This window comes from Thamnophis elegans, chromosome 11 (assembly GCF_009769535.1).
Source record: "Thamnophis elegans isolate rThaEle1 chromosome 11, rThaEle1.pri, whole genome shotgun sequence".
In the NCBI taxonomy this organism is placed as follows: Eukaryota; Metazoa; Chordata; class Lepidosauria; order Squamata; family Colubridae; genus Thamnophis; species Thamnophis elegans.
Window position 1 is genome coordinate 5,531,883 of NC_045551.1, and position 26,522 is coordinate 5,558,404.

The 26,522-nt window shown below is 41.0% G+C and overlaps 1 protein-coding gene across 1 annotated transcript in view; it reads right to left on the reverse strand.

Annotated features, from left to right (window-relative positions):
- LAMC1 (laminin subunit gamma 1) overlaps nucleotides 1–26,522 on the reverse strand; it is a 179,983-nt gene that overhangs the window by 50,340 nt on the left and 103,121 nt on the right. The window contains 10 exon segments of the mRNA XM_032226394.1: nucleotides 4,006–4,118; nucleotides 6,822–6,990; nucleotides 6,993–7,010; nucleotides 7,120–7,242; nucleotides 13,684–13,820; nucleotides 15,445–15,543; nucleotides 16,097–16,213; nucleotides 17,273–17,465; nucleotides 24,771–24,937; nucleotides 25,752–25,882. Coding sequence (XP_032082285.1) covers nucleotides 4,006–4,118; nucleotides 6,822–6,990; nucleotides 6,993–7,010; nucleotides 7,120–7,242; nucleotides 13,684–13,820; nucleotides 15,445–15,543; nucleotides 16,097–16,213; nucleotides 17,273–17,465; nucleotides 24,771–24,937; nucleotides 25,752–25,882 — 1,267 coding nt within the window.

Consider the following 26,522-nt stretch of genomic DNA (forward strand, 5'->3'; position numbering starts at 1 on the left):
TTATACCCTGTATTGGTTCTGGGAAGTTTGGGGGGGGGAGAGGTTGGGGGGGGCTTGGGAGGGAGGGTGGGGGGGGCTGGGGGGGAGGGTGGGGGAGGGAAGTAAATATCTGTAAAAGTTTTTTTTCAAAATTTTCATTAAGAATTCAAGATTCCCAGTGATTTATAATCTTAACAACATAAACAGAGCATTTAAACACACACATGTGCACACACACACACACAATAAATAGAATTATAGAACAACATCCCTGTCATCATAATTTAAGCATCATGTAAATTTATCTAGCATCAAGCATACTTGCTTACAAGACACGGAGGAATAATTGTGTGTTCTTAATAATTTGGCTGCTTTGTTCTTTGTGTCAGAATTGGAGATGACTGAGGTTGCATATCAAAATGTATCTTCTGCACTGATCAAAAAGTTATACGATATGGGAATTATTTATCAAAGGTTAGGGAATAAAATGGAAGTTGAAAATAAAAGGAGATAAAGGAGAGAGAAGATATGCTAAGCTAGAGATGTAAGCAATATGTTAATTGTCAGTATTTGTTGATGAGGATTATTACGCTTAATGTCATTATTAATTCTCATTAGAAGATACGTTAAGAGGGAAAAATGCTCAACTGTTTAATATGCTATAATTGTTAGATTAGAGAATTAATATCAATGTAGTGAGTGATGTTGCAAATTCTGATGGTTATTGCACAGAGATATTTGTACCCACTGTTTAAGAAAAGATGGAATGTTTATATTTTTTTAAAAAATAAATTAAAAACGTTTAATTTTTTTTTTAAAGTTGCATGGCAAAATATAAAAAAATCATTGGGGGGGTGGTCCTTTTGATTGTTAAAACATTGGATTTACAGGTCGTGCTTGACTATGCCAAGTGTGCCACTTTAATGTGCTGCTTCAACATGGTTAACCAGAGTAATCTCTTTTTCTTTAGAAAAAGGATTTGAGGAGATCCCCTTCAACATAATGGTATACTTCCATCCAAGACATTTTGTGAGCTTGTTAATGTTTGAGCAGTAACACCCAGGCAAAGGTTATTTTCTAACAAATGAACCACATGTTATAATTACTTCTTGGTCTGGAGCCAGGTTAAAGAAGATAGCCCTTCCTTTGCTTTAATCATGGTTTTGCCTTAGATGGCAACAACAGGGAAATTATGATGCTGGCTCCCCTCATCAATCAAGGCTTATCAATGCACCTCAATATTTTCAATCAAAGATTATTAATTTTTTTTAAAATCACATTTCAATTATAATTAGAAAGGAAAGAGAGTTATTAGTTAAGGATATAGGGCCGTGGCCCGACAAAACAGCGATCGTCAAAACAGCGCCGACAACAACGCAACGTCATAAGCGCGCCCACAACTTTGCGTTGATATAAGCGCGCCGACGAAACCGCGATGAAGGAAAGGTTTATTTTGTTGAATCAAAAAGAGAACGTTGCTAGCTTTGCTTTTTGTGTATGGAATCTTTCTACTTTCCACAGCGCGCGATTGTGTTGGCGTTTTAACGTTTTAACGAGTGCTGATGATTAGTCAGGATTAGAAGAAGAAGAAGTTTTGATGCAATAAGAGGAAAGTTTATTATACAGGTTTTTTCTTTTTCTTTTCTACTTTCCACAGCGTGCAATTGTGTCGGCGTTTTAACGTTTTAACGAGTGTTGACTGCGTTTTGATTTTAAAGGCACAGCGCGATTGTGTCGGCGCGCACGTGTCGGCGCGCTACTGTCGCATAACGATTAGCGGTTAAGACGGCACGGAAATTGCCCCCCCGGTTCTGTCGGCGCGGAAGTCTTTCGCGCATTTGCCGGTGAACCCCATAGGGCACATTTTCTTTTATTTGTAAGAAGCTGCCCATCTTACCTGAAGTGACTCTGGGTGGCATACAATAAAAACCAAGGATTACAGCCTTTTGCCAACCCATAATCCAATTATTTGACTGGTTCCTAATTTGCAAGCAAGGTGTTCAAGGGGTCAGTGTTACTTTAAGAGCACAATGTCAAGATGCCACTGTGGTCAGATATCTTGCCTTTGTACAGTAAGGGCCGAGAAGCACACAGATGTGGCAACCAGCCAAACATTCTCCCTGTAAAAGCATGGGTGGGTAAGGAATGCAAGAAATTTATTTACACACACCATTCCTTCTGCATATATCCTCAGGGGGAAAAAAAAGAACCTGGAACAACTCCCACCTTTGCAGATTGACAGATAGAGTGGTGTTTCAGAGCTGAATAATGTTTCACTTTGAGGGAGTTCAGCAATACCAGGCATTCTAGAGAAAGGAGCATTTCATTCCCCCCCCTCTTAACATTCAACCCAACCAGTGCTGGGATTCCTCTTCAAAACTGGGCTCGCCCTACAACTGGTGCTTCAGAACAGCTTTAAGAACAGCTCTGCCTCACGTACTCCACAACATCTATGGGGCTGGCTGTTGACGTAAAGCTGTTTGTATATTTGGGGCTACCGTTCCAGCCGCAACCCAGGTGATCCTGCACATTAACAATAGAAGAATGTAAATCATATCAGGATTTCTCTGTGTTTTTTCCCTTGAGTGAAGTCATTTCCTCCTTAGGTAGGTGGATCCTTTTAATGCAACTACATGTGTATGTGCTATAGGAGATGAGGTGGCGCAGTGGTTAGGGTTGCAGTACTGCAGGCCACTTCAGCTGACTGCTAACTGCAGTTCAGCGGTTCTAATCTCACCGGCTCAAGGTTGACTCAGCCTTCCATCCTTCCGAGGTGGGTGAAATGAGGACCCAGACTGTGGGGGGCGATATGCTGACTCTGTAAACCGCTTAGAGACGGCTGAAAGTCCTAGGAAGAGGTATATAAGTCTAACTGCTATTGCTATTGCTATATTTTTGGCAACCTCTTCGTCATCCTGATTTAAGAAGCCCTGATCAACTTTTGTATTTTGGGTGTAGGTGGCAAGCTAGTGTGTATGTTGAGTTCATTCCAATTGCAACCTTTCAGGGATGTGGCGGACAGCATCGTAAGGAAAAAAAAAGTGAAGAATTCCAATATCCCAAATCTTCAATGTGGAGTTATTACTATGACCAATTTTATGAAACAGGTAGAAGGCTTGTAATAATAATCAAGGAATGCTCTAAGATAGGTGTTCTGACCCACCTCGTTCCACACCAAAGCACTCCAAGCCAAAGATACTTTACGGAATTTATTCACAGACAGACAGGTCCTTGGCAGCAAACCGGCACAGATAAGCCTTGGCTGCAATCCAGCCTGCCAAGCTCACAATACTGTTCTCCAACATTAGTTAATGCGTTGACTTCTGCAAAAGGGGCGTGTGCCCAAGCAGTCCTTTTATAGTCTGGAGAGGAGCCTAATGACCACCAGCTGAGTGCAATTACCTCCTAATTGTTCCTTACGCCTATTAGCTCTCCGGTGCCCGGCATCTAGGAACAACTCCCTTGGCTCCTCCCCAGCGCTGACATCCGGATCACACTCCCTTGTCTCCTCCCCCTGGTCCATGGCTCAGGCGCCTCCTGGTGGCCAACCAGCCTCGCTGCACCCTGCTCAGAGTCAGATCCCTGTCCAGGGTCCTCCACATCCTCCAAAGCCAACTCACAGGGCCCCTCGCTATCGGAGTCTGGTGGCAGCTCCAACGGCTCCTGCTGGGCCACAACAGATAGGGATGTCCATTCTCTAGGTCTAATGACTCTGTTGGGCTTTGCATGTTGAAAAACCATACCATAAATGAGTGGGGCCACCATTTATGCAGTAAAATAGCTAACACTGCAATATATTTTTTTAAAGAAAAGAAACAGGCATGGAACATAAAACAGGCTAATTAAGATCCATCTTTCTGATTAAAGCAAAGACTTGTTTGAACGAAATGGTTTTGCCATGCAACAAAACATTGGAAGAAATACTACAAACATCCCAAGAATTCTGTAAGGTAGGTGCAACTGCAAAAGAAAGTTATTTCTTGACCTTCACTCAGTTTGATCATCAGCAATTACCACCAAACTTACTCCTCTCGCTGTAGGTTCCACGAATCTTGATCGCGGTTAAGTTATGGAGCAACTTTTGGAATTCAAAGGGAGTGAGAGAAGGCCTCCAGGGGTAATCTGTTGCTTCGTGGAGCCTAAAAGGAAGTAGCATTGAAAGAGTTCTAAATGCCAAAGAATTAACCTGACTGGTGGACATGTTGCTTTCAAATAGGATTCGTCTGATATTATTGGGTAGCAGCCTCTCTCCCTTCTGCTAGTGTTCGATAAACGAAAAGTTCATATGCATTTGCCTTGCCTTGTCTCTTCCACTGTCCTTGGGCAAGTAAATAGGCACGTTCACACCTTCCCAATTACTCCCTGCATTTGCACTTCAGACTAACCCGAGTTAAAAGTTAGGAAACAGCAGAGGTGGGTTCGCACCAGTTCGGTAGAACCGGTTCGTCAAATCTACCGAACCGGTTAGAAGAGGTTCCACCAGTGGATCCGGAAAGCAGGCTACACCTACAGAGGAGGTTCCAAAAATTTTTGAAACACACACACACCACATACAGAAAGAGAAAGAAAGGAAGAAAGAAAAAAAGAAAAAAAGAAAGAAAAAGTGAGAGAGATGAAAGAAAAAAAGGAAAAAGGGACAGAGAGACAAAAGGAAGGAGAGAGAGAGAGAGAGAGAGAGAGAACGAACACATGGCCGGCAAGCCACTCCCACCAGGTCACATTCTGGGAGTTGAAGCCACTCCCACAAAGGAGGCCACACCCCAGAGTAGGTTCGAAATTTTTTTGAAACCCACCACTGGGCCAAACAGCCATTACTAGTTAGTCACCTGGACAGAGGATTCATCACCTACCCAACAACATGGTCATAACAACCCTATTGTAGACTATGGATATATTCTTGGTAAGGGCAGAGAAACTTTGCTCCACATCCTAACCCATCAACTAAAAACAATTTTCTTCTCTGCTGGTGAGGAAACAGAGAAAGGTACATTCAAGGCTGAACAAGACTTCTGCATTTACCGAGTATCTCTTGCTCCTCACTTCCTCACTTAAAAAGACATTTTAAATGCAAGCCCGATCAACCACTCTTAACCTTTTGGAGTGGAAATTAAGAATGGGGACCATAATAGGGGTAGCAGAAATGCAAAGTAGGTGAGGCCACATCACAGACATAAGCAGCACCAGCTTTTTCTGATTTCTTTTTTCTTGTTGCGGGTTGGGTGAAATTAAAAACATTACTGCCACATTAATTTTTTACTCCAAGGGACGGGAATTTCGATTTTTAGCAATTCTGCATGAAGGAAACTTTAAAATAAGCATGAAGTTTGAGGACACATGGAGCTCTGGGCTCTGGAGTTGTCTACTCCTGTTTTAATAGTTTCCTTGCAGTCTGCAAAACCTGCCTTGGGGACCATGCTTTCCAGCAAGACCACCTAAAATCATTCCAATGTCCAAGACAGGATAGGACAGAAAATTGGGAAGAGGGAAGAGACTAACCAGAGAAAGCTGGTTGAGTTTATTTTGAAACCAAGCTGTATTTTTTCATATAAACCAGTGGTGGGTTTCAAAAGTTTTTGGAACCTACTCTGTGGGTGTGGCCTCCTTTGTGGGAGTGGCTTGCAGGCCATATGACCTGGTGGGAGTGGCTTGCCGGCCATGTTCTCTCTCTCTCTCTCTCTCTCTCTCCTTCCTTTTGTCTCTCTGTCCCTTTTTTCTTTTTTTCTTTCATCTCACTCTCTCTTTCTTCCTTTCTTCCTTTCTTCCCCTTCCTTCCTTCCTTCCTTCCTTCCTTCCTTCCTTCCTCTCTCTCTCTCTCTCTCTCTGTCAGTCTGTCTGTGTGTATGTGTGGAGGGGCAGTGGTGGTTCAAAAAATTTTGGAACCTCTTCTGTAGGTGTGGCCTGCTTTCCGGGTCCACTGGTGGAACCTCTTCTAACCGGTTCGGTAGATTTGACGAACCGGTTCTACCGAATAGGTGCGAACTGGTAGGAACCCACCTCTGATATAAACTCCCTAGATGGGACATCAGCACATAAAATGTGTGAGGGAAGGGGAGCAAGAATGAGCAAAATCAAGATGAAGGCTGCTTCCTACATCTCAATTTGCAACTGCTGCTTTCAACCGTATCGCTCAACCGTACAACTTCCACCCATCTTACCTTTCCGATTGGAAGCTTCAACCAACTTAAAAAGAAATGCTGAATTACTGAACTCAAGATTTTAATGGAACGTTCAGCTGGGAACTCAGCAATAGTTAAATGCTTAGAGCTACATGGCTTTAAAACCAGAAAAGTAACAACAAATATTATTTCTCCTCTATTAAAGTTAATGAGGTTGCAAAGTGTTTAGATTTGGCTGGATTGTAGCATTTTCCACTCCCTGCTGTAGATAATTAATTGATTGGGGGGGGGGCCACACGGTGTTTTGCCCCAAGTATTATTAAAAATAAACCTTACATAACTACTAAACCCATCATAAAAGCATTACCAGCTGCCCTCTCGAGTATAGGAGACAATAAATATTTCAGTATAGTGTATTCTGCCAAATTATCACTATCACAGAGCAAAAGTTGATGCCACCAACACAGTTGTATCCTTTAAAACTGCAGTTAAAAAACTACAATTTAGTATTCCCCCCCCCCCCCAAATAACAGTTTTTAGTAATTTCTAATTCCCCAAGGATGTATCAAAATCATTCATTTCGCGCTATTCGTTTACAATCTAAGGTAAAGAAATATTCCATTTATAGCAATTTGTTTTAATATTTTAAGCTATGCAAATAAAGAGCTTTAAGCAGAGCCTTTACCTCCTGACATTTCCATATTAGAAAATACAAGACATCTTTACCTGAATGAATATTTCAGAGTGTTCTCGCTGGGATAGGAGTTGGCTTGAGCGATCAAAGGGACAGATACTCTTAGCCCAGCACCTTCAAGGACTATGTCCTCCGCTGAAAGTCGAGTGTCTCGCTTATCGACCCGAAAAGAGAATGACAGGTTTTGACCGTAACTTAGCATTGATTTCCAAGGAATTTGCCTGAGACAAAAGCAACAGAATCCACATTCAAGTAAAGGTGAAAGGTAGTAAGTTTATTGGCAAACATGCTTATATGATCTATGTATAAATAGTCATTCTTCCTTGGTACCTGGTGTGCTGAAGTAGATGGGGAAAGGTGTATCTGAGATTACAGATATTTCTTCAGTTTCAGGTATCCAACGAATGGAGATTTCAGAGCCATCTCTCTGTTCCGCGTGCCAATGTTCCTTTCCTGAGAGCCACAAGAAGAAACCACCTCATGTTAAAAGTTGAATTCGCTCTACTTAATGCACGAAGAATTAACTTGAATTATTCTTCAACTGCTTTGTGAATTCTATCATGAAAAGGAAACAGATTTCAACGCTGATTGAAAAGAGTCTGTTGTGGTTTAAGAAAACTGTTACACAAACCATGTAGGGAGAAAATCCTGCTTTAGGGATTGTAGAAATTTCCACTGCGTGTGTTACTAAATTGGTAAGAATAGATAGTAGACTTGATCTTAGCCACAAGAGTTTATTTATCAGTTTTAGAGACTTGCCCAGAGTTGCTTTGTGAGTGAGATGGGTGGGCTTTAAATCTGATAAATGAATGAATAAATAAGTAAAAAGCTGAGAATTGTGTGTTATTAAGTGTAACCTGGAACAGAATAGACCTAATTCAGCCATCTGGTACTTAGCCTCCTTCACAAATGTTGAGATTAACTCTGCTCACAAAGGAGCAGTGAAAAGAAAATGTCAACCTTTCTAGTCAATGGACTTTTATTTATCATTTGATCAACCACAGTTTATATATGTACAATGAAGTAGCTCAGAGGTGGGTTCCTACCAGTTCGCACCTATTCGGTAGAACCGGTTGTCAAATCTACCAAACCGGTTAGAAGAGGTTCCACCAGTGGACCTGGAAAGCAGCCCACACCTACAGAAGAGCTTCCAAAATATTTTGAAACCCACCACTGGTCCTTGGATATGATTATTCTACACTATCATGCTCATATTTATAAAACTCAGTGCCTCTGTGAAAGGTAAGGATGACTACTGCATTTGTGGTGCAATCAGAACGTTGCGTGTGTTGAAGTTGTTTTAACGCAAACCAAAGATGCCTTTTAAAAAACAAGTTTACATCATATTCTTATGCATGCCAGTGCTGTGTGTGAGGTAATTTAAGGTGGTTCTGACAAGTGTCGTCGGCATCTTCTTATCCGGTTACATGGGTGGCAAGCCACTCCCACAAAGGAGGCCACACCCACAGAGTAGGTTCGAACAATTTTTGAAACCCACCACTGAAGTAGCTACACTTTTCATCTTTTCCAGTCACATCATTTGCAAGTTATCATGAGCAAAACTATTGGCGTATCCATATTGGTTACACATGTTCACTATATTATTTCATGCAATTCACCCTCTCTTACTTTGCTTCTTACCTACAGCAGATAAACCACTCCGAAATCAGAAGTTTTACCAGACAGCAAAAATTCACAAGCCAATAACTAACCCTAGGCTAATCTGGGAGCAGCAACTCAAATAGAGTTTGACATAGCAAACACATAGCATTTGGGGGTTTATCTGTTCGTGTAACTTGGAATAGTTTGTGAGAGAGAGGTATGTGGCTTAACACAGAGTTTTTCAAACTGTGTTTCATGGAACGTTAGGGCTGAAAAAAGAAATAAATATGATTTTCAATCATTAGAATTTGCTTCTTGATCAAGGGTTTCCAGGACGATTTTTAAATTAACAGCTTCTACGGCCAAAAAAAAAAAAAAAAGTTAAAAACCGCTGTTGTAATGGATGGTTATCACAATGTCTTGAACAAATTTTCACATTATAAACATGCAACAACTATTACAACTGTTGGAACAACTGCAAAGCTAAGGTGAGTCAATGTTTGTGACCTCAAGGCCACAATATAATCTCAGGGAAGAACTAAATAATATTTTCAAAGGCGGCTGACTATAATAAAGTTGCCTAATTAAGCAGCATATAATGCTAAGTGGAATGAAGAATGCATGCCTAAGGACATGATGGGTAAGGACTAAAACCACAGATCCCGTCAAAATATCAAATGATCGGCATATGATAAAATATCGGCATATCTTAAAGATCACTCAAATGAGAGATATAAACGAGACTGGAAAAAAATGGATTGACTATATACAAAATAAATACGGGACCAAGAAATTCCAGTTAGCCTATGCTTAAGATCAGGAATGATTCAAATTGTTTAAAGTTAGCTTAGCAAGAAGAAACTAAGATCAAGTAGAGCAATAGCAATAGCAATAACAGTAGACTTATATACCGCTTCATAGGGCTTTCAGCCCTCTCTAAGCGGTTTACAGAGTCAGCATATTGCCCCCAACAACAATCCGGGTCCTCATTTACCCACCTCGGAAGGATGGAAGGCTGAGTCAACCCTGAGCCGGTGAGATTTGAACCGCTGAACTGCTGATCTAGCAGTCAGCCTGCAGTGCTGCATTTAACCACCGCGCCACCTTGGCTCTTAGAGATGTTATTAATTTCTTATTTCTTTTTTCTCAATAGATTTTAGACTGTGCTTGTTAAAAATCTATACCGTGTACGGGTTCTGGGAAGTCGGGGAGGGGAGGAGGAGGGGGGTCGGGGGGAAGGTGGAGGGAGGGAGGGATAATATTAGGCTAGACACGATGTGTTATCTCAATGCAATGTGACTTCACATGTCTACTGTTTTTCTCTAATTTTTTTTAAAAAATAGGATAAGCCAAATACATTAACATATAGTGGAAATACACCAAGGGGAGGAGGCGTAGGGAAGAAGAAAGATGGGTAGAGAGGGATGGGAGAGAGGGTGGGAGGGAAGGTGAGAAGGAAGAGGGAGTGGATCTGGAGAGAGGAGTGGTAGAGGGCGAGGGAAGTAGGGTAGAGGGGGATGATGGAGGGAATAGAAAGTTGGAGGGTGGTGGAAGAAAGAGGTGTATGGAGAATGGAAGAGGTATATTGGGCTTTTATTTTCTGGGGCATTGTCGACAAGGGGAATTGATGCAATTATTGTTTAATACTGTATGGTGTATACATGTGAGTGTATGAAAATGAAAATAAAATAATATATAAAAAAGATTACGTAAGTGACAAAAAATAAAAAATAAAAAAAGTATTACCAACAAACAACAAACAAATATATCAAATGATCATATACTTTCCCCTATTCAGTACTTACAATAGATATAAAGAAATACACTGGTTTACATGAATACTTTTGAATGTGTGTATGCCTTAAAGTCAGTCTTACTCCTGGGGATTGTCTGGAAAAATGCCTGCAGTTTTCTTGGCAGGATTTCAAAAATAATTTGCCAATGCCTCCTTATACAACTGAGAGAGAATAGCTGACCTAATCTCACTCAGTGGTGCCTAAGGTGGGACTAGAACTCACAACCTCTCTACCCTGATGTTTCAGCCGCTACATCAAACTGTCTCTCTTCAGTCAATATAGACCTGTCACTTCTCCCTCTCTAATCATTCTTCACAAGCTGCTATTCAGTGTATCAATTTTCTTTGAAAAGACGAGAGTGGAATTCTGAAAATAATTTAAGCTATTTGATGTTCTCTTGTTACTACTTGAAGAAATATTTATCTCCTCAAGGTCTAAGGCAGGGCTAGAGCTGGTCTTACAGTTTCTAGTCTGATACTTTAACCACTATATCAAATTGGCTCTTTCTTTGGTTACCACTGCCTACAAAATAGAAAGAACTTTACTATTACTTGAAAGATACAATGCGAGATGAGGCAGTGGAAGAGCTGCGTAAAAGATCTCCCAAACGATGCTATGTACAAAGGTTTGAACGCTGACATATGGAAAGTGAAATCACGGAGAAAATATTGCTAGCAAGGAAGTTTCAGGAGGTGACGAGATAACAGCAGAATGTTTAAAATCTGACAAAAATTATGCTAGTTTATAAGCAGATATGGAAAACTCTACAAGCGAACCGCGTGGCTGGAAAAGATAAAAATTTATGTTCTAAAAATAAAAGAGCATTACTAAAGAATGTTCCCAACAATTGCACTTTATCTTACATGCTCAAAATGCTACAGCCCAGACTTAAACCAATTTGTAAAATGAAAATTGCCACATGGATAAGAGGGGTTTAATGGAAGCAGCCAAGATCACATTGCGACATGTGAAGGATAAGGAAAAGGACAAAAGAATTTTAAAAATTATGTGTTAAGATGCTTTACTAATTACATTAAGGCTGTTGTCTATGTAAATCACAACACATGGTTCAGGGGGGATAGCAGGCCACCTCGTCTGCTGTTGAAGAATTGGTTGAAGAATTCCAGAAAGGAATCATTAGAACGAAATATGGAATGATTAAGTAGTTCAACATTGACAAAACAGTGTGCCAAGGTTGCAGATTGTCAATCTTGTTTAACTTGTATAGAGATCACGAGACATATTTGATTAGAAAAAACATCAATTATCCTTTTAATAGCTGAAAACGAGGAGGCCCAAGTAACTCTTGCTGAAGAGTAGCAATAGCAATAGCAGTTAGACTTATATACCGCTTCATAGGGCTTTCAGCCCTCTCTAAGCGGTTTACAGAGTCAGCATATCGCCCCCACAGTCTGGGTCCTCATTTCACCCACCTCGGAAGGATGGAAGGCTGAGTCAACCTTGAGCCGGTGAGATTAGAACCGCTGAACTGCAGATAACAGTCAGCTGAAGTGGCCTGCAGTACTGCACCCTAACCACTGCGCCACCTCGGCTCAGAAGAGGAAAGAAGAACAAAGCTACTCGATTTAAAATGAAAATATACACACACAAACCCTTTGGATGATGTTAATGGCAATGATAACACAATGGAAATAGGCAAAAAGAAGCTGAGGTAATTTGCAGATCTGAACTCCACAAGCTCACAAATTCATAGGAATGGTGGAAGAAAGACAAGGGCTTTCAGAAAAAGGCTTTGACAGAATTAAACATCATAAGATTAACGTGCGAAGAAATCGCACTGGCAACAAAGGTAAATATTGTCAAGGCTATGGTTTCCCTAGTTGTAACCATGGCTGTGAAAGGTGAACCATCAAGAAGGAATACTGAAGATGTTATTAATTTTATACTTTCTCTTTAAGTATATTTTAAACTGTATTTGTTAAAGATTTATACCTTGTATTGGTTCTGGGAAGTCGGGGGGGGGGGGAAGGTTGTGGGGAGAGCGGAGTTTACTAAGTTGGAGGAGAGGTGTTGGACTTTAAGGTATTATGATTGTACATGTATACTGCTATTTTTTCTTTTTTATGTATATTGAAATGGAATTATAAATACCATCAACACAAAAGGGAGTTTGCTCAGAAGCTGAAATACACCAAGCGAATGAGAGGAAGAGGGGGAAGCAGAGGAGAGAAGAAAGATAGGAAGAGAGGGACAGGAGAGAGGGTGACGGGGAAGATGAGGTGCATAAGGAGGAGTGGTAAGGGGAGAGAGGAGGAGGAAAAGGAAGGGGAAGTAGAGTAGAAAATGATGGAGGGAAGACAGGATGTAGAAGAGGGGGAAGCAGAGAAGAAAGATAGGAAGAGAGGGACAGGAGAGAGGGTGAGGGGGGAAGATGAGGGGTACAAGGAGTGGTAAAGGGAGAGAGGAGAAGGAGAAAGGAAGGTGAAGTAGAGTAGAAAATGATGGAGGGAGGAAAGGATGTAGAAAGGGGGAGGAGAGAGGGGGAAGAAAGTGTCGTATAAGCTATAAATATGATGTATGGAGAGCAGAAGAACCAATAATTGGGGTTTTTTTCCCTTTGGTAGTTGATGGTAAGATGAATCGATGTAATTACTTAATAATACAACATGATATTGACTATGTAATAGTATACATGTGATTATGAAAATGGAAAATAAACAAATTTTCTATCTGAAAAAAAAAAAAAAAGGCAGACTGAAGAAAAACAGATGCTCCTGAACTGGATTATTGCTCTGGAGAAAAAAAAATTGAGAATACCTTAGATTGCAAAAAGAACAAATTACTCAATATTAGCGGACGTAACTAGACTGCTCACACACACACACACACACACAAAGAATAATAAAGCTAAGTTTAAATAGTTTGAAAATATTTGAAAACAAAAGTCCCCTGGATAAGATCCCAATGCTTGGAAAAACGAAAGGCAATTAGAAAATATGGCAAGAGTGTTACATAACAGGCTTTGGAGAATTCAAACAAGAATTGCTAACTGTCCTGATGAACTGATACCCATTGGACAATTAAAGAGTTGGAAGCAACTGAATAACTGAAAAAACAATGACAAAACTTGCTATTATGCTTTGATTAAAAGAAAAATCTAGAATTGCAAAGTTTTTTTAAAAAAGCTGTTCTCGGCCACACCCAGTCAAGCTATGAAGCAACTGAAGCTGAAAGTTAGAAATTGCACAATACCATTGATTATATAACACCTACTTAAAAGATTATAGCTTGTTAAGGTATAATTACATGTTTCATTCTCCTAACTGTTTTAACAAATTGACTATTTGCCCTATTTTATTTTACTGATTACAAGTCTTGATTTTTATTACTGGGACACAAAGAACGTTATATTATGTTATATTGTGAATGCGCCAATACTTCTGCTCAAAAGGAATAAACTGATGAATGTGTTCAACGCATTATGTCTTACATGGCATGTTAAACCTAATCAAGAAAAATTGAGGTTTAAACTTACCTGTTTGGAAAGTGGATGTAATTTTGGAGGTAACGTATCCGGGAGCATTGGTACAGACAGAGGAATGGCCAAAACAGAAACAGGGAATACATCCCCTAGGATTGTCAGAATCCAGATTAAAAAAGCCAGGCTTACATCTAAAAGTAAAAGAAAACACTGAAATTCATAACCTGTCTTTTCTGTTTCTACATTCAAACATTAAGCGAAGGCTTTAAGCTGGCTAAAAGCCATATCTATAGACCAGTATACACCAGTGGTGGGATTCAGCCAGTTCGCACCTATTCGGGAGAACCGGTTCTGAACTTTCTAAGGAATTCGGAGAACTGGTTGTTGGAAGAAATCTCATTTTGTTTTTTTCTACTTTACAGGGCTAATCCTGTAAGGAAGGCAGGAAGGAAACATTCTGGTGTTGTTTCTAGCCTAATCTTTATTGCCCTGCTTACAGAAGATGCCTCTCCGGTTAACCCTTTGTAACAGCTAAGGCGAAGCGCCCATCGACTTGAGGAACGTTGAGTTGGCCATGCCCACCCAGTCACATGACCACTGAACCCCCATCTACCCAGTTGGTCATTAGGGCAGAGAACCGGTTGTTAAATTATTTGAATCCCACCTGGTATACACCCATAACAGACCTTCATGCTAAAATGTTATAGCATTTCCCTTCATTTAGAATCCCAGCCAGCACCTTGAGAAAATGTTGTGAGATGAAAACAGAAGAAGGAAGAATTTACACTGACATTCTGTCCACCAAGCAAAAGGAGTTTGGAGTGTAGAGCTGTACCTACGGTGAATGTATCATTGCTTTGACTAAATCTGTGCATTGAAGGAAAGATATGCTCAAGTACAGGGATGTTTAATGAGCTGAATCTGTCGTGGTCAATTAAATCCATTCCATGTTTTCTACAACAGTATTATCATATTATGGTAATGCTACCTTTAAAGCCCCACGTGGCTCAGGACCAGCGTATTTGCGAGACCGCCTACTGCCGTATACCTCCCAACGGCCGATAAGATCCCACAGGGTGGGCCTCCTTAGGGCGCCGTCAGCCGGACAGTGTCAGCTGGCGGGGCCTCGGAGGAGGGCCTTCTCTGTGGCCGCTCCGACCCTGTGGAATCAGCTACCCCCCGAGGTCCAGACCTCGCCCACTCTCATGGCCTTCAAAAAAGCTGTTAAAACCTGGCTGTTCCGGCAGGCCTGGGGCTGTTGACCTTATTATGTAGGGTCCAGCCCCAATTTGAATGTATGCGTGTTGGAGAATTTTAATCTTTATTTTATTTTTTTGTTTGTTTTCTTTCCTGCTCTGTGTAAACCGCCCGGAGTCCTCGGGGATTGGGCGGCCTATAAATCTAATAGATTAAATTAAATTAAATTATAGTAAATGCTACTGCTACAGAAGTTATTTTTCCGAGAAACAACAGGTGAAGTAATAGTTCTGGATGGGCTACACTTCTGCAAGTTGGGTAGCAAAAATCTAGGCAGCTGGGCTGCCAACAGTGGCTTCCCCAATAAAAGTAAATTTCCAAATAGCCAAAATAATTCCAGTTCAAAATTTCCCTTCTCCGCAATCTGGAACAAGTGTCGATGAGGATCTTGATTTTCGATGCTTCCAGGTAGATCTATCCAGTTTAGCTTGAGCAACCTCGGGATTTGCGAACAAAAACTTCTGAATAATCTGCACGGAGGTTGCCCTGAATTCCTTCTGAGGAGGACAGAAGACAATCAATTCAGCATTTGATTCCACCTACGAGAAATGGCTTTACCTTTCACAGTTGAACCCTTCCACATTGTCTTTACAAGTGCAGCGTCCGGTTTCCATATTGCACTCATCTCTGCTACCAGCTGGATTGCACGAGCAGCGCCTGAAGAAGAAGAGAGAAGAAGAAAGAAGAAGAAGAAGAAGAGAAGAAGAAGAAAAGAGTCTAATTGGAACACTCGGAAGAATGAAGGAACCAGAGATGTGCACATATGGATTGTTTCGCACAGGGTCGGCCTCCTCCGGGTTCCGTCTACCAGCCAATGCCATCTGGCTACCACCTGGGGGAGGGCCTTCTCTGTTGCAGCTCCGGCCCTTTGGAATGAACTCCCCGCGGAGATTCGGACCCTCACCCCTCTCCAGGCCTTCCGGAAAGCCGTCAAAACCTGGCTGTGCCGGCAGGCCTGGGGTTGATGAGTTCCCCTCCCCTCTCGACTTGTATGGCCGTATGACTCTTGTGTATTTTAATTACGTGTATTGTGTTTGTATCCCCTTTTCCCCCTTTTGAGTTGTTCGCCACCCTGAGTCCCTCCCGGAGAAGGGAGGCATACAAATAAATTAAATCTTAAATCTTTCATCTTCTAATAGAATATTTTGCACACATCAAGTCACCCATTTTTCCGTCTTCACCTTTACTTATAGGACAAGGTCATTTTTACCTGCATCCAGCCTCTGTAAGAGAATGGAAGCCGGGCTGACACCGGTCACACTTGTCACCCATCACACCAAGTTTACAACTGCAGCGTCCATAATTGTCACACTGTGTGCTGAGGAGCCTGTGAAAACAAAATGCAGTGAAGAGTACTCCCTCGTAGCGATTTATTCCTCTTCAAGCAAAGTTCTAGAAAAACATCGTACGTTTTTATTCCCCTTTTATATTATTATTATGAAATGCTACGGACCATAAGCTGAAGCCAGAAAAAAGTATAATTTTGCAAGTGGGTAAACTTTTAAAATTTAGATACTTAAATAGAGTATATGTTTAGCCCAAGTATTTTAAATGAGTGCAAGAAGTATGCTTAGAGGAAGTCCTTTCCCCACAAAAATCCACTTTTAGTTTTCTCTTAATAATTCCTTTTGCTAAATTTAGAAGTTTTTCTTCCTGTCACCGTTATTTTTAAATAATAAATTCATTCAAAAATTTTTACCTGGGAAAAAATGAGGGAGGGAAGGAGGGAAAAATTAAAGATGGGAACACCAATATTCCCATTATATATGCAACCTTAAATAGAAAAATAATCTATATTCAGAAATTCTATTCCCAATCGGTGTAAGTTCTATTCCCAGTCTGTTCCATTTGAAGCTTAAAAAATGGAGTCTATATATTTGAAGAAAGTTGTACATACAAATAATCGAAAGTCTTTGGTGTTACATTAATCTCTTTCTCTTCCTTCCACCCACCTCTCCTTACCTCTTTCTTCTTCCCTTACCTCTCCTCCACTCTTCCTCTTCCCTTCCTACTATCTCTCCTTCTCTTTCTCTCCCTTCCACCCTCCTCTCCTTCCCCTTCCTTCTTCCCTTACCTCTCCCCTACTCATACCCCCTCTCTTCCCCTTCCTGCCCTCTCTCCTTCTCTTTCTCTCCCTTCCACCTTCCTCTCTTTCCTTCCTTCTACCCACCTCTCCTTACCTTTCTTCTTCCCTTACCTCTCCTCCACCTTCCTCTTCCTTTCCTACTATCTCTCCTTCTCTTTCTCTCCCTTCCACCCTCTTCTCCCTTCCCTTCCACTTTAATGGAATTGTAAAACTGGACGTATGCTACGAACTCCCTTGTTTAAATGTTACGGAAAACATTGGAGATAAAGTGAAAATGCAGAAAAGCCGTCTCCTTAATACTTACCTACAGGACTACAATTACACGGCAGACAGTTCTCTTCACTCCCCAGGCGGTAGAAGTTCTCTCGACATCTTTCACAGTTTGGTCCATCCGTGTTACCAAAACAGCCCGAGCAGTGGCCACCATGGCCGGTGGCTCGGTACAGCTCAGAATCAAAGTAACACTCCTGTGACCGTCCATTGCAGTTACAGCCTGTATGTCGGAGAGCACAAACCCGGGTTAGTTTAAAAGGCTGTGAAGTGGGGGGGAGGCAGTGGTGGGTTTCAAAAAAGTTTCGAACCTACTCTGTGGGTGTGGCCTCCTTTGTGGGAGTGGCTTGCCAGCCATGTGACCTGGTGGGAGTGGCTTGACAGCCATGTGTTCTCTCTCTCTCTCTCTCTCTCTCTCCTTCCTTTTGTCTCTCTATCCCTTTTTCCTTTTTTCTTTCATTCTCTCTCACTTTTTCTTTCTTTTTTCTTTTTTCCTTTCTTTCTCTTTCTCTCTGTGTGAGTCTGTGTGTGTCAGTGGTGGGTTTCAAAAATTTTTGGAACCTTTTCTGTAGGTGTGGCCTGCTTTCTGGTGGAACCTCTTCTAACCGGTTCGGTAGATTTGACGAAACGGTTCTACCGAACCGGTGTGAACTGGTAGGAACCCACCTCTGGGGGGGAGGGGTTAAAACTCCTTTCCAAATTGTCAACTTACCACTACAATATTGCTGACGATTAATATGACCTGGGAACTCAAGTTCCCTTGTAAAAAGTTGCTCAATTCAGGGGAATTAGAATGAAAAGTGACAGGCAGAGGATGGATAACCAAATTATTCTACTATAATCGTTTTCCTCAATCAAAATTCTATTTTTATCATGTTGAAAACATCACCTCTTTCATTGCTCTTTAGATTTAGGCTGCTTTTAAAAAAAAAACAATACCACATTACTGTGGTTTCTCTTTTTCTACCTCACAGGGATACCACAAATACTACAGCGAGAGAGTATCAGTGAAGCTCCTGGATTGGAAAGCTGAAACTCTGACTACAGCAGAAGACCTTAAATTGGTTTTGAACGAGAAAGGGGGGAAAAAAAGTTATGTTAAATCTTCCCAACATCCAGATGTGTTGGACTTGAATTCTCATAATTTATTTCCCATTCATTCAGAGCCAGAATGGCCTCTGGTTACACTACTCTGAATTAACACAGAAGGGCCAGGTGATTGGATTCCCTACTACACACCCTCCCAATATGAAAAAAAAAATAGTCTTTTTCTTTCATAACTCAAGTTAATTTCTCCCAAATCCTGAGTGCAAATCAAGATATCTGCACTGAAGATGCTTCAGTGGGGAACTCTGAACGGCATGAATTTTTGCTAAACCTTGGCTTGCAAGCAGAAAATGGCCCAGGCGGATCGATTTGCACATCTGTATAATTGGGAATACGGACTAAAACCATGTCCAAAGAGAAAAATAGAATTCAGGCTGCCAACCCACTAATACTAGATATCTCTTTTTTACAGCTAAATAGGCACCCAAGGGGCGTGGCACGACATAACCGCGAACGTCAAAAGCGCGCCGACAAAACCGCGGCGCTAAAACCGCGATGTCAAAAGCGCGCCGACAACAGCGCGCCGACAGAAGTGTGATTTAAGTTAAGGTAAGGTTTAGGGTTAGGGTTAGGTTTAGGGTTAGGTTTAGGGTTATTTTTAGGGTTATGTTACAGCGTGCTTCTGTCGGCGCGTTGTTGTCGGCGCGCTTCAGCGCTCATTCGTCTCCGCGATTTTGATGGCGCGGTTTTGTCACCGCGCTTTAGTCCCACGCGCTTTTGTCGTACGCGCATTTGTGGTGGAACCTCCAAGGGGAGAGAAGGGGCGTATATTCTGTAATAAGTGCCATTATGGTACAACTACACTGTTTCCAATTGGTGTGGTTGACTTGATTGCTCACTGCAAAGTGACTAGCACACCGACTGAATGTTGGGCTTGGGAGATGTTGCTGATTGCCCTGGAGTTTCCACCAAGCTGTCTTCCCAGCTGTGCTACACTTTCTATCTACCCTTCCCACAGCCCTCCCACACAGTTACTCTGCTCTCTGGCATGCAAACTTCAGGGAAAGATAACAATGAGACCAGACTCCCCCCCCCCCCCCAGCTGCATCCTGTGAGAAAATAATATATATACTTCTGCTTTCTTTAGTACAGAGCAGATGTAACTGCTCTCTAGGATGGGAAGCAGAATAAGAGCTATTAACCATTGGCTTTATTACGCTTTCAGCTGAAGTCACAGATTAACATGGACCGCTGGAATGGAAGTTGGGAAGCAAGGCATCATTCTGAAAATGTTCTTTTAATTTCCCCAAGCTTTACTATTGAGTTTTCAAACCCGTGGATTAGAGTGCATTTCTTATAACAAGAAAAAAAAGAATGCTGTATTTTCAAAATCTAAGTGATTCTGGAGTTTATCTACTTCAGAGTGGAGAGTAATTTCAACCCATGACCAAGGGGTTCCACCACAAAACCGCGGTAGACTAAAGCGCGCTCGACGAAAGCACGTACGTGATGTCATCACAGCGCGATGAAAACAGCACGCTGTGAGCGGTAAACTTAAAATTAACGCGTAAATCTAAACCTAACCCCCCCAAACCTAACCCTAAACCTAAACCTAAGCCTAACCCTTAACCTAACCCTAAACCTAACCCTATACCTAACCCTTAACCTAATGCTAAACCTAACGCTAACCCTTAACCTAACCGTTCCTAACGCTAACCCTTAACCTAACCCTAACCCTAACGCTTAACGCAACCCTAAACCTAACCCTAACCCTTAACCTAACCCTAACCCTAACCCTAACCCTAACCTTTATGTGAATCGGCTTGCTTTAAAAGTGCTTTTTAAAGTGCCCTTTTTTCTCCGTGGTCGTATTTCGCGCTGCTGATGATGTCAGGTACGCGCTTTAATCGGGCGCGCTTTAGTGGACCGCGGTTTTGACAGGTCACGGACCAAGGATAAACGCTGGCATTCTAGGCTGGAAGCTATAGCACTAACTCATTCCGTGCCTGGTTGGACAAGGAAGTGCTATATGTTGAGCTATCACCTGGATCATTCTATAATTCCCAGGAGGATACCTGCCCATTACTCATTGCTCTAGATCAGAGGTTATCAAAAGTCCCAATACTTTGATTTGTTACTAAAAGGATTTAGCCTAACAATGCAACTTATCTTAAAAGTCTTTCGTTGAAAAATTTATCAATTTTTAAGCAAGGCTGAACTCGAAGCAGCATTTGTTTTTGAGCTTCAAATGTTTTCTTAATTCTTTCCGGGATCCATCTCCCCGTTGAGATCCGGACCCTTACTACCCTCCCGGCCTTCCATAAAGCCATTAAGACCTGGCTGTTTCGGCAGGCCTTGGGCTGTTGAATTATCCAGCCCCACTTCAATTATGAATGTTGTGTAATTCTAAACTGTTCTGCTGTCTTATTTATCCCCCCTCCCTTTTTATTGTAAGCCACCCGGAGTCCTCCGGGAGTGGGCGGCATACAAAACTAATAACTAACTAACTAACTAACTAACTAATTAACTAACTAACTAACTCCCTATTCCAGCCTGTGTTTGGCAAATGAGTGACAAAAAGCTACAACAGTGGGCATATTGCAACTGCAAATGATAATCTGGATCAGGGTGAATACCTTAAGCTTGCAACCATCTGTTTAGTGACCATTCAAAATTACAGGGGCACTGAAAAATAACTTATGAAAAAAAATTATATCAAAATTCAAGTGCTTTGCAACTGGCATGTACTTATGACGGTTGCAATGTCCTGGGGTCATGTGATCACTATTTGTAACCTTTCCAGCCAGTTTCTGACAAGCAAAGTCAATGGGGAAGTTAGATTCACTTAACAACTGCAGTTATTTGATTAACAACCGTGGCAATGAAGGTTGTAAAGTAGAGCAAAACTTACTTAACAACTGCCTTGCTTAACAGCAGAGTTTTGGGTCCATTTGGGGTCATAATTCAAGGACTACCTGTATTACAATTTGGTTTAGCAGAAAAACTCTGCCCCTTTCCCTCCCAATCACTGTTAGAGGTGTTGACTTCCGAGAACAGATGTTGAACTAAGTTATTTTCAGCTCACTGAGTAGTTTTTAGGAACAAAGAGTAGTGGATTGTTCCAGTGGTGGGATTCACATAATTTAACAACAGGTTCTCTGCCCTAATGACCAGCTAGATAGGTGTGGCTGGGTGGTCGTGTGGCTGGGTGGGTGTGGTCAACTCAATGTCACTCACGTTGATGGGCGCTTCACCTTAGCTATAACAATGTCATAAGGGTTAACCAGAGAGGCAGTTTCTGTAAGCAGGGCAATAAAGATTAGGCTAGAAACCACACCAGAATGTTTCCTTCCTGCCTTCCTTACAGGATTAGCCCTGTAAAGTGGAAAAAAACAAAAGGAGATTTCTTCCAACAACCGGTTCTCCGAACTGCTTAGAAAATTACCAACCGGTTCTCCCAAATAGGTGTGAACTGGCTGAATCCCACCACTGGATTGTTCCCAACATCTCAGAAACTGATGCTACTACATGCCAAATCAGTCCCTGGTCTAAGAAATCTTCAGTGCCTTAAGATCAACACTGCATGTTATAAGAAATACCGATCTGTGGTCCAGGAAAGCAGCCTTTTCTTAAATATTCCTTTCCTACCTTGTCTCATGTCCACACCATTCTACTTTTATTTTTTATTTTTGATGCTTTGTCCAACACAGTAAGAAAGAGCTCTCCTATCATTGTCAGATTCCATAAGTTGTGCTCTATTCTACGGGAGAAGTAGAGCTTAAAACAGGACTGTTTTTAATAACAACATTTCTCACCAAAAATAGGATGTTCTTCATCTGAATTTCAACCAAAATGCTAAAAAAAAAAGTTTCTAAATTTTATCTTTTCAATGTCCAGACCAAATAAATCTTTGCAGAACAAAATCAAAACCAAAGCAGAAAGACAGAACTATATGCCAGCAGACAAGTGAAAGAAGTCACTCTGTCAAGTGCTTTTATTTCTTATTTTGAAAGCCTTTTCGTATAAATAGATCACAAATTTCATTCCTGAGGAAGTTATGGAAGGAAAAAGGGATATTTGCCAGAGGATATGCTGTTACGGTCACCTTATAACAGATGTTCAGGTATCATTATGTCACTCCTCAGCTGTACACTTACAACAAACTATTTTAAGCCTGCTCTAAAATTCTTTTTGATACCACCAAATTTCTATGAATATTAACATGAGTAGCAGTCACCTGAAACTTTTTGCTTGTGCTGAAAATTGTAGGTTTCAGGATTAATTTTAACAAGCACAAATCACTTCACTCTACCCGGTTGACTGTAAACTGACTTTCTAGCAATCAACTGTTAATTTTCAAACAATCATTTTTTTTATTATGTTGAATTCAGCATCTTACACTGAATTCCTACATTTTAATTGTGTGTTTGACCAATTCTGCAGGAATTCCAAAATCAATGGAGGTGTTTGTTTTTTTCCAGCTTTGAGAAAACCATCACCACTGTTACCTTTCAACCAAAGAGTTTATGATGTCTCGGAAAGTTCATGGATGTGAACAAGGGCATCTGTGAACGAAGGGGTCATAAATGCTAAGGTGGAGGGTTTGGCTGTGTGATCAAAGGCTGTGTGTAACAAAGAATCAGAGCTTTGATCACACCTAAGTATTTCCATCTTAACCCTTTTTACTCCCCACATTGGGACATCCTGGATGGAGATAAAATATCTATCTTGAATGTACTAAAAGAGGAAAAGGTAATTCAAACATGGTTTCAGTATGGGCAGTTACAGGCCAGATGGAAAAAAGATCAAAAAATTGGTTTTACGCAAAATGAGGATAATTTATTAAAACAAATTAGGGATCAAAGTCCAATGCATAAAAAGAGATTATATAATGTATTAACAGAAATGGACTCGGAAACAGATTTAGTTAAAGACTGTATGATAAAGTGGGCTCAAAATTTTGAAGAACCAATAATGTTGGACACATGGGAAAAGTTATGGGTAAGAAATGTAAAATTTACACAAGCTCAAATTTGAGAGAAAACTTTTACAAGATGTTTTATAGATGGCATTTAGATCCTAAAAAAAAACTTGCCTGTATGTATCCAAATTTACAACCTAAATGCTGGAGATGTGATTGTCTCGATGCTACATATTCATATAGGTGGACTTGTAAAAAGGTAAAAGCATTTTGGATAAAAATATGGTGGATTATGCAAAATATTCTTTAAAAAAGGATAAAGTTTACCCCAGTTATTCTTGTTAGGTATAATTACTGATTGTACAGTTATAGAGATTAACTTGATTTTGCATTTAATAACGCAGCAAGATTGTTGGTGGCACAATACTGGAAGAAGGAAGATTTGCCTACTATTCAAGAATGGACATTAAAAGTAACAAACCTAGCAGAGATGGCTAAAATATCAGCATTATCTCAAGGACCACTCAAATGAGAGATATAAACTGGAGTGGAGAGGATGGATTGACTATACCAAAATAATATGGGACTAAGAAATTCCAGATAGTTTATGACTGAAGAAACAAGGAATGACATAATCTGTGTTTAGAGTTAGCCTAGCAAGGAGGTTAAAGCTCAAATGAAAGATGATACTAACTTTTTTTAAAGTTTATTTTAGAACATCTTTGTTAAAGATTATACCCTGTATTGGTTCTGGGAAGTCGGGGGGGGGGAGGTTGGGGGGGGAAGTGGGGGAGAGGAGGTAAACATTTGTAAAAGTTTTTTTTTTCTAAAATTTTCAATAAAAAATATCTATGGAAGTCATAGAAGCTGCAAATATATTTCAAAATATAATTTCAAGTGATCAGGAGACCAGGTTCAAACATATTTCATGGTATCTTGATACTTTTTAATACTATTAGCATACTATTGATACTTTTTAATACTATTAGCATCAACAGAATGTAGTTTGAGAACCAGCTGTTTATCGGCTTAATTTAAATACTTCCCTATTCTTGAGATAAAAATCTGGGTCATCTTATCTATTTATTTTGGCACACTGAACAATGGCTTCGGTTATAACTGGTTGAGCCCAGAGGTCCATATTAAATCAACACTATATCAACAAGAACTGAACTTATTTCACAACAGTTGGATTTGCTAAAAAGCAAGAAAGAAAAAACAAGCCAGCGGTTAAGTTAATGTGATCTAGTTTTGAGATACCAGCAGGAAAATTACCTAACATTCTGCAATTCCCAAGATACTTTTATCAGACACCAAGAGATAACATGAACAAAGACATCTGGGGTAGAGTTAAAAATAGCTTCTGGGTTGATACAGAATAGCCAGGACAGGAAGTACTACAATTTGCCCAGAGGAAAAAGGAAGAAACTTATTGAAGGCCCTTAAAGTTGGCTGCCACCCGCTTGATAGTAGGAAGTGGTGAAATAATTTGGCAGAAAGATTTGGCTTCTTGGGATAAAACCAGATTATTAAAAAAAAACAACCCCAATGCACACTTACGTAAACATTCATTGGCACTCTCAGCTGTCGCTCTTCGCCAAGGCCGGTCATTGTAGAAAGGAAGGCATTTCTCACAGTCGACCCCGAAAGTATTGTGTTTGCAACTGCAAGCAAGCTTTCCATATTCGTTCTTCACACACTCGCTTGCATGCCCGTTGCATTTACATCTGTAAGGCAGAAACAGATTTTAGGAAAACGACGGTTCCACCACAATGCGCGAACGAAAAAAGCGCGAACGACAAAAGCGCGCCTGACAAAACCGCGCCGATGAGCGCTGAAGCACGCCGATAACAGCACCAACAGAAGCGCGCTGTAACCCTAACCCTTACCTTAACTTAAATCGCGCTTGTGTCGGCGCGCTTTTGTTGGCACGCTGTTGTCGCCGCGCTTTTGACATCGCGGTTTTTAGCACCGCGGTTTTGTCGGCGCGCTTTTGACGTTCGCGCATTTGTCGGGTCACGGAAAACTACACAGTTTATTCTCTAGCAATCTGGTCTTCCCATAAGCAAAAACTGACTCGTATCAGAGAGACTGCAAGACTTGAATGTTCCCACCGGAAGAGAGAAGATCTTGCTACAGTGCAAACTTCTTAATGAAAGGGCTGGGAGGATAACCTTAGTTTTGTCAAATGATTGCCCATACCAAACCAAGATTGTAATTACTTTAAAAAAAATAGGTTTAGGTTATTCGATTTATGCCACGCTTCTCCCAAGGACTCAGGGCGGCGTACAACATTTAAAGAAACATATAATACAAAAGTTAAAAAGAAATAAAATAGGATAATCCCAAACCCAATTAAAATTGACAATGACACATTTTTTTTAAAAAAAATTAAATTAAAATTAACAGTAATCAGTTTTAAAACGTGTGGATTTTAACTCCCAGAAAAACCCCATCCTGCATGAAATTTGAGAAAGACTGCCCTTAAGCAAGCAATTATTTAAGCTTTTAGAAAGAGAATCACTTGGCATTACTACTTACCGGCCACCCACAGCAAAATCAGAAATGGCATAATAATAGGATTTGAGAACCTTGGGGTCGTTAAATACTTCGTCTCCAAAGGTATTCAGGCGATTGAGGCTTACTCTGATATCTGTCGCTGTAACCCACTCCTACAAGAGAAAACGGAAGTTAAACCACATCATCTGAATCGGTTCTGACCAAGAAAACCACAGGAAAAAAGCTTAATACACCACAAAAGCCACTTGCTTTCCAAACATGAAGAAACCGAGGTGATTTAAATCATTATTTCTCAACCTTAGCAACTTTTGAATTGTGCATACACTCCAGGGGTGGGTTCAGGTGGTCGCGGCAGTCCCGCGAACCGGTTGGTGTCGAACCCGGAAGTAAGTAACTTCCGGGCACGCCGAAGGGCCCACTTCGCCCGCCCACGTTTCTTACCCGGTTTTGACGAGTTCTGCGCTTCCATGCATGCGCAGGACGCATACAGCGCCTGCGCGATCCTCCAGGAGCAGCTGGAGCATCACAGACACTAGTACGCATGTGTGCACTGCGTGCGTGCACGAGGACGCCGCCGGCCCCGTTCCAACCGAACCTGATACACATACATTTTAAAGTTGCCAAGGCTAAGAAACACTGAAAGGAAATGGGAGGAAAGAAAATTAAGAGCCACAAAAATGGGGTCGAGATGGAAAAGGAACTAAGATCTGGGTTAGAATGAGGAAGAAAAGGACACTTACTAAAGACAAAACAGAGAAATATCTTTTGAATACAATAACAATACTAGATTAA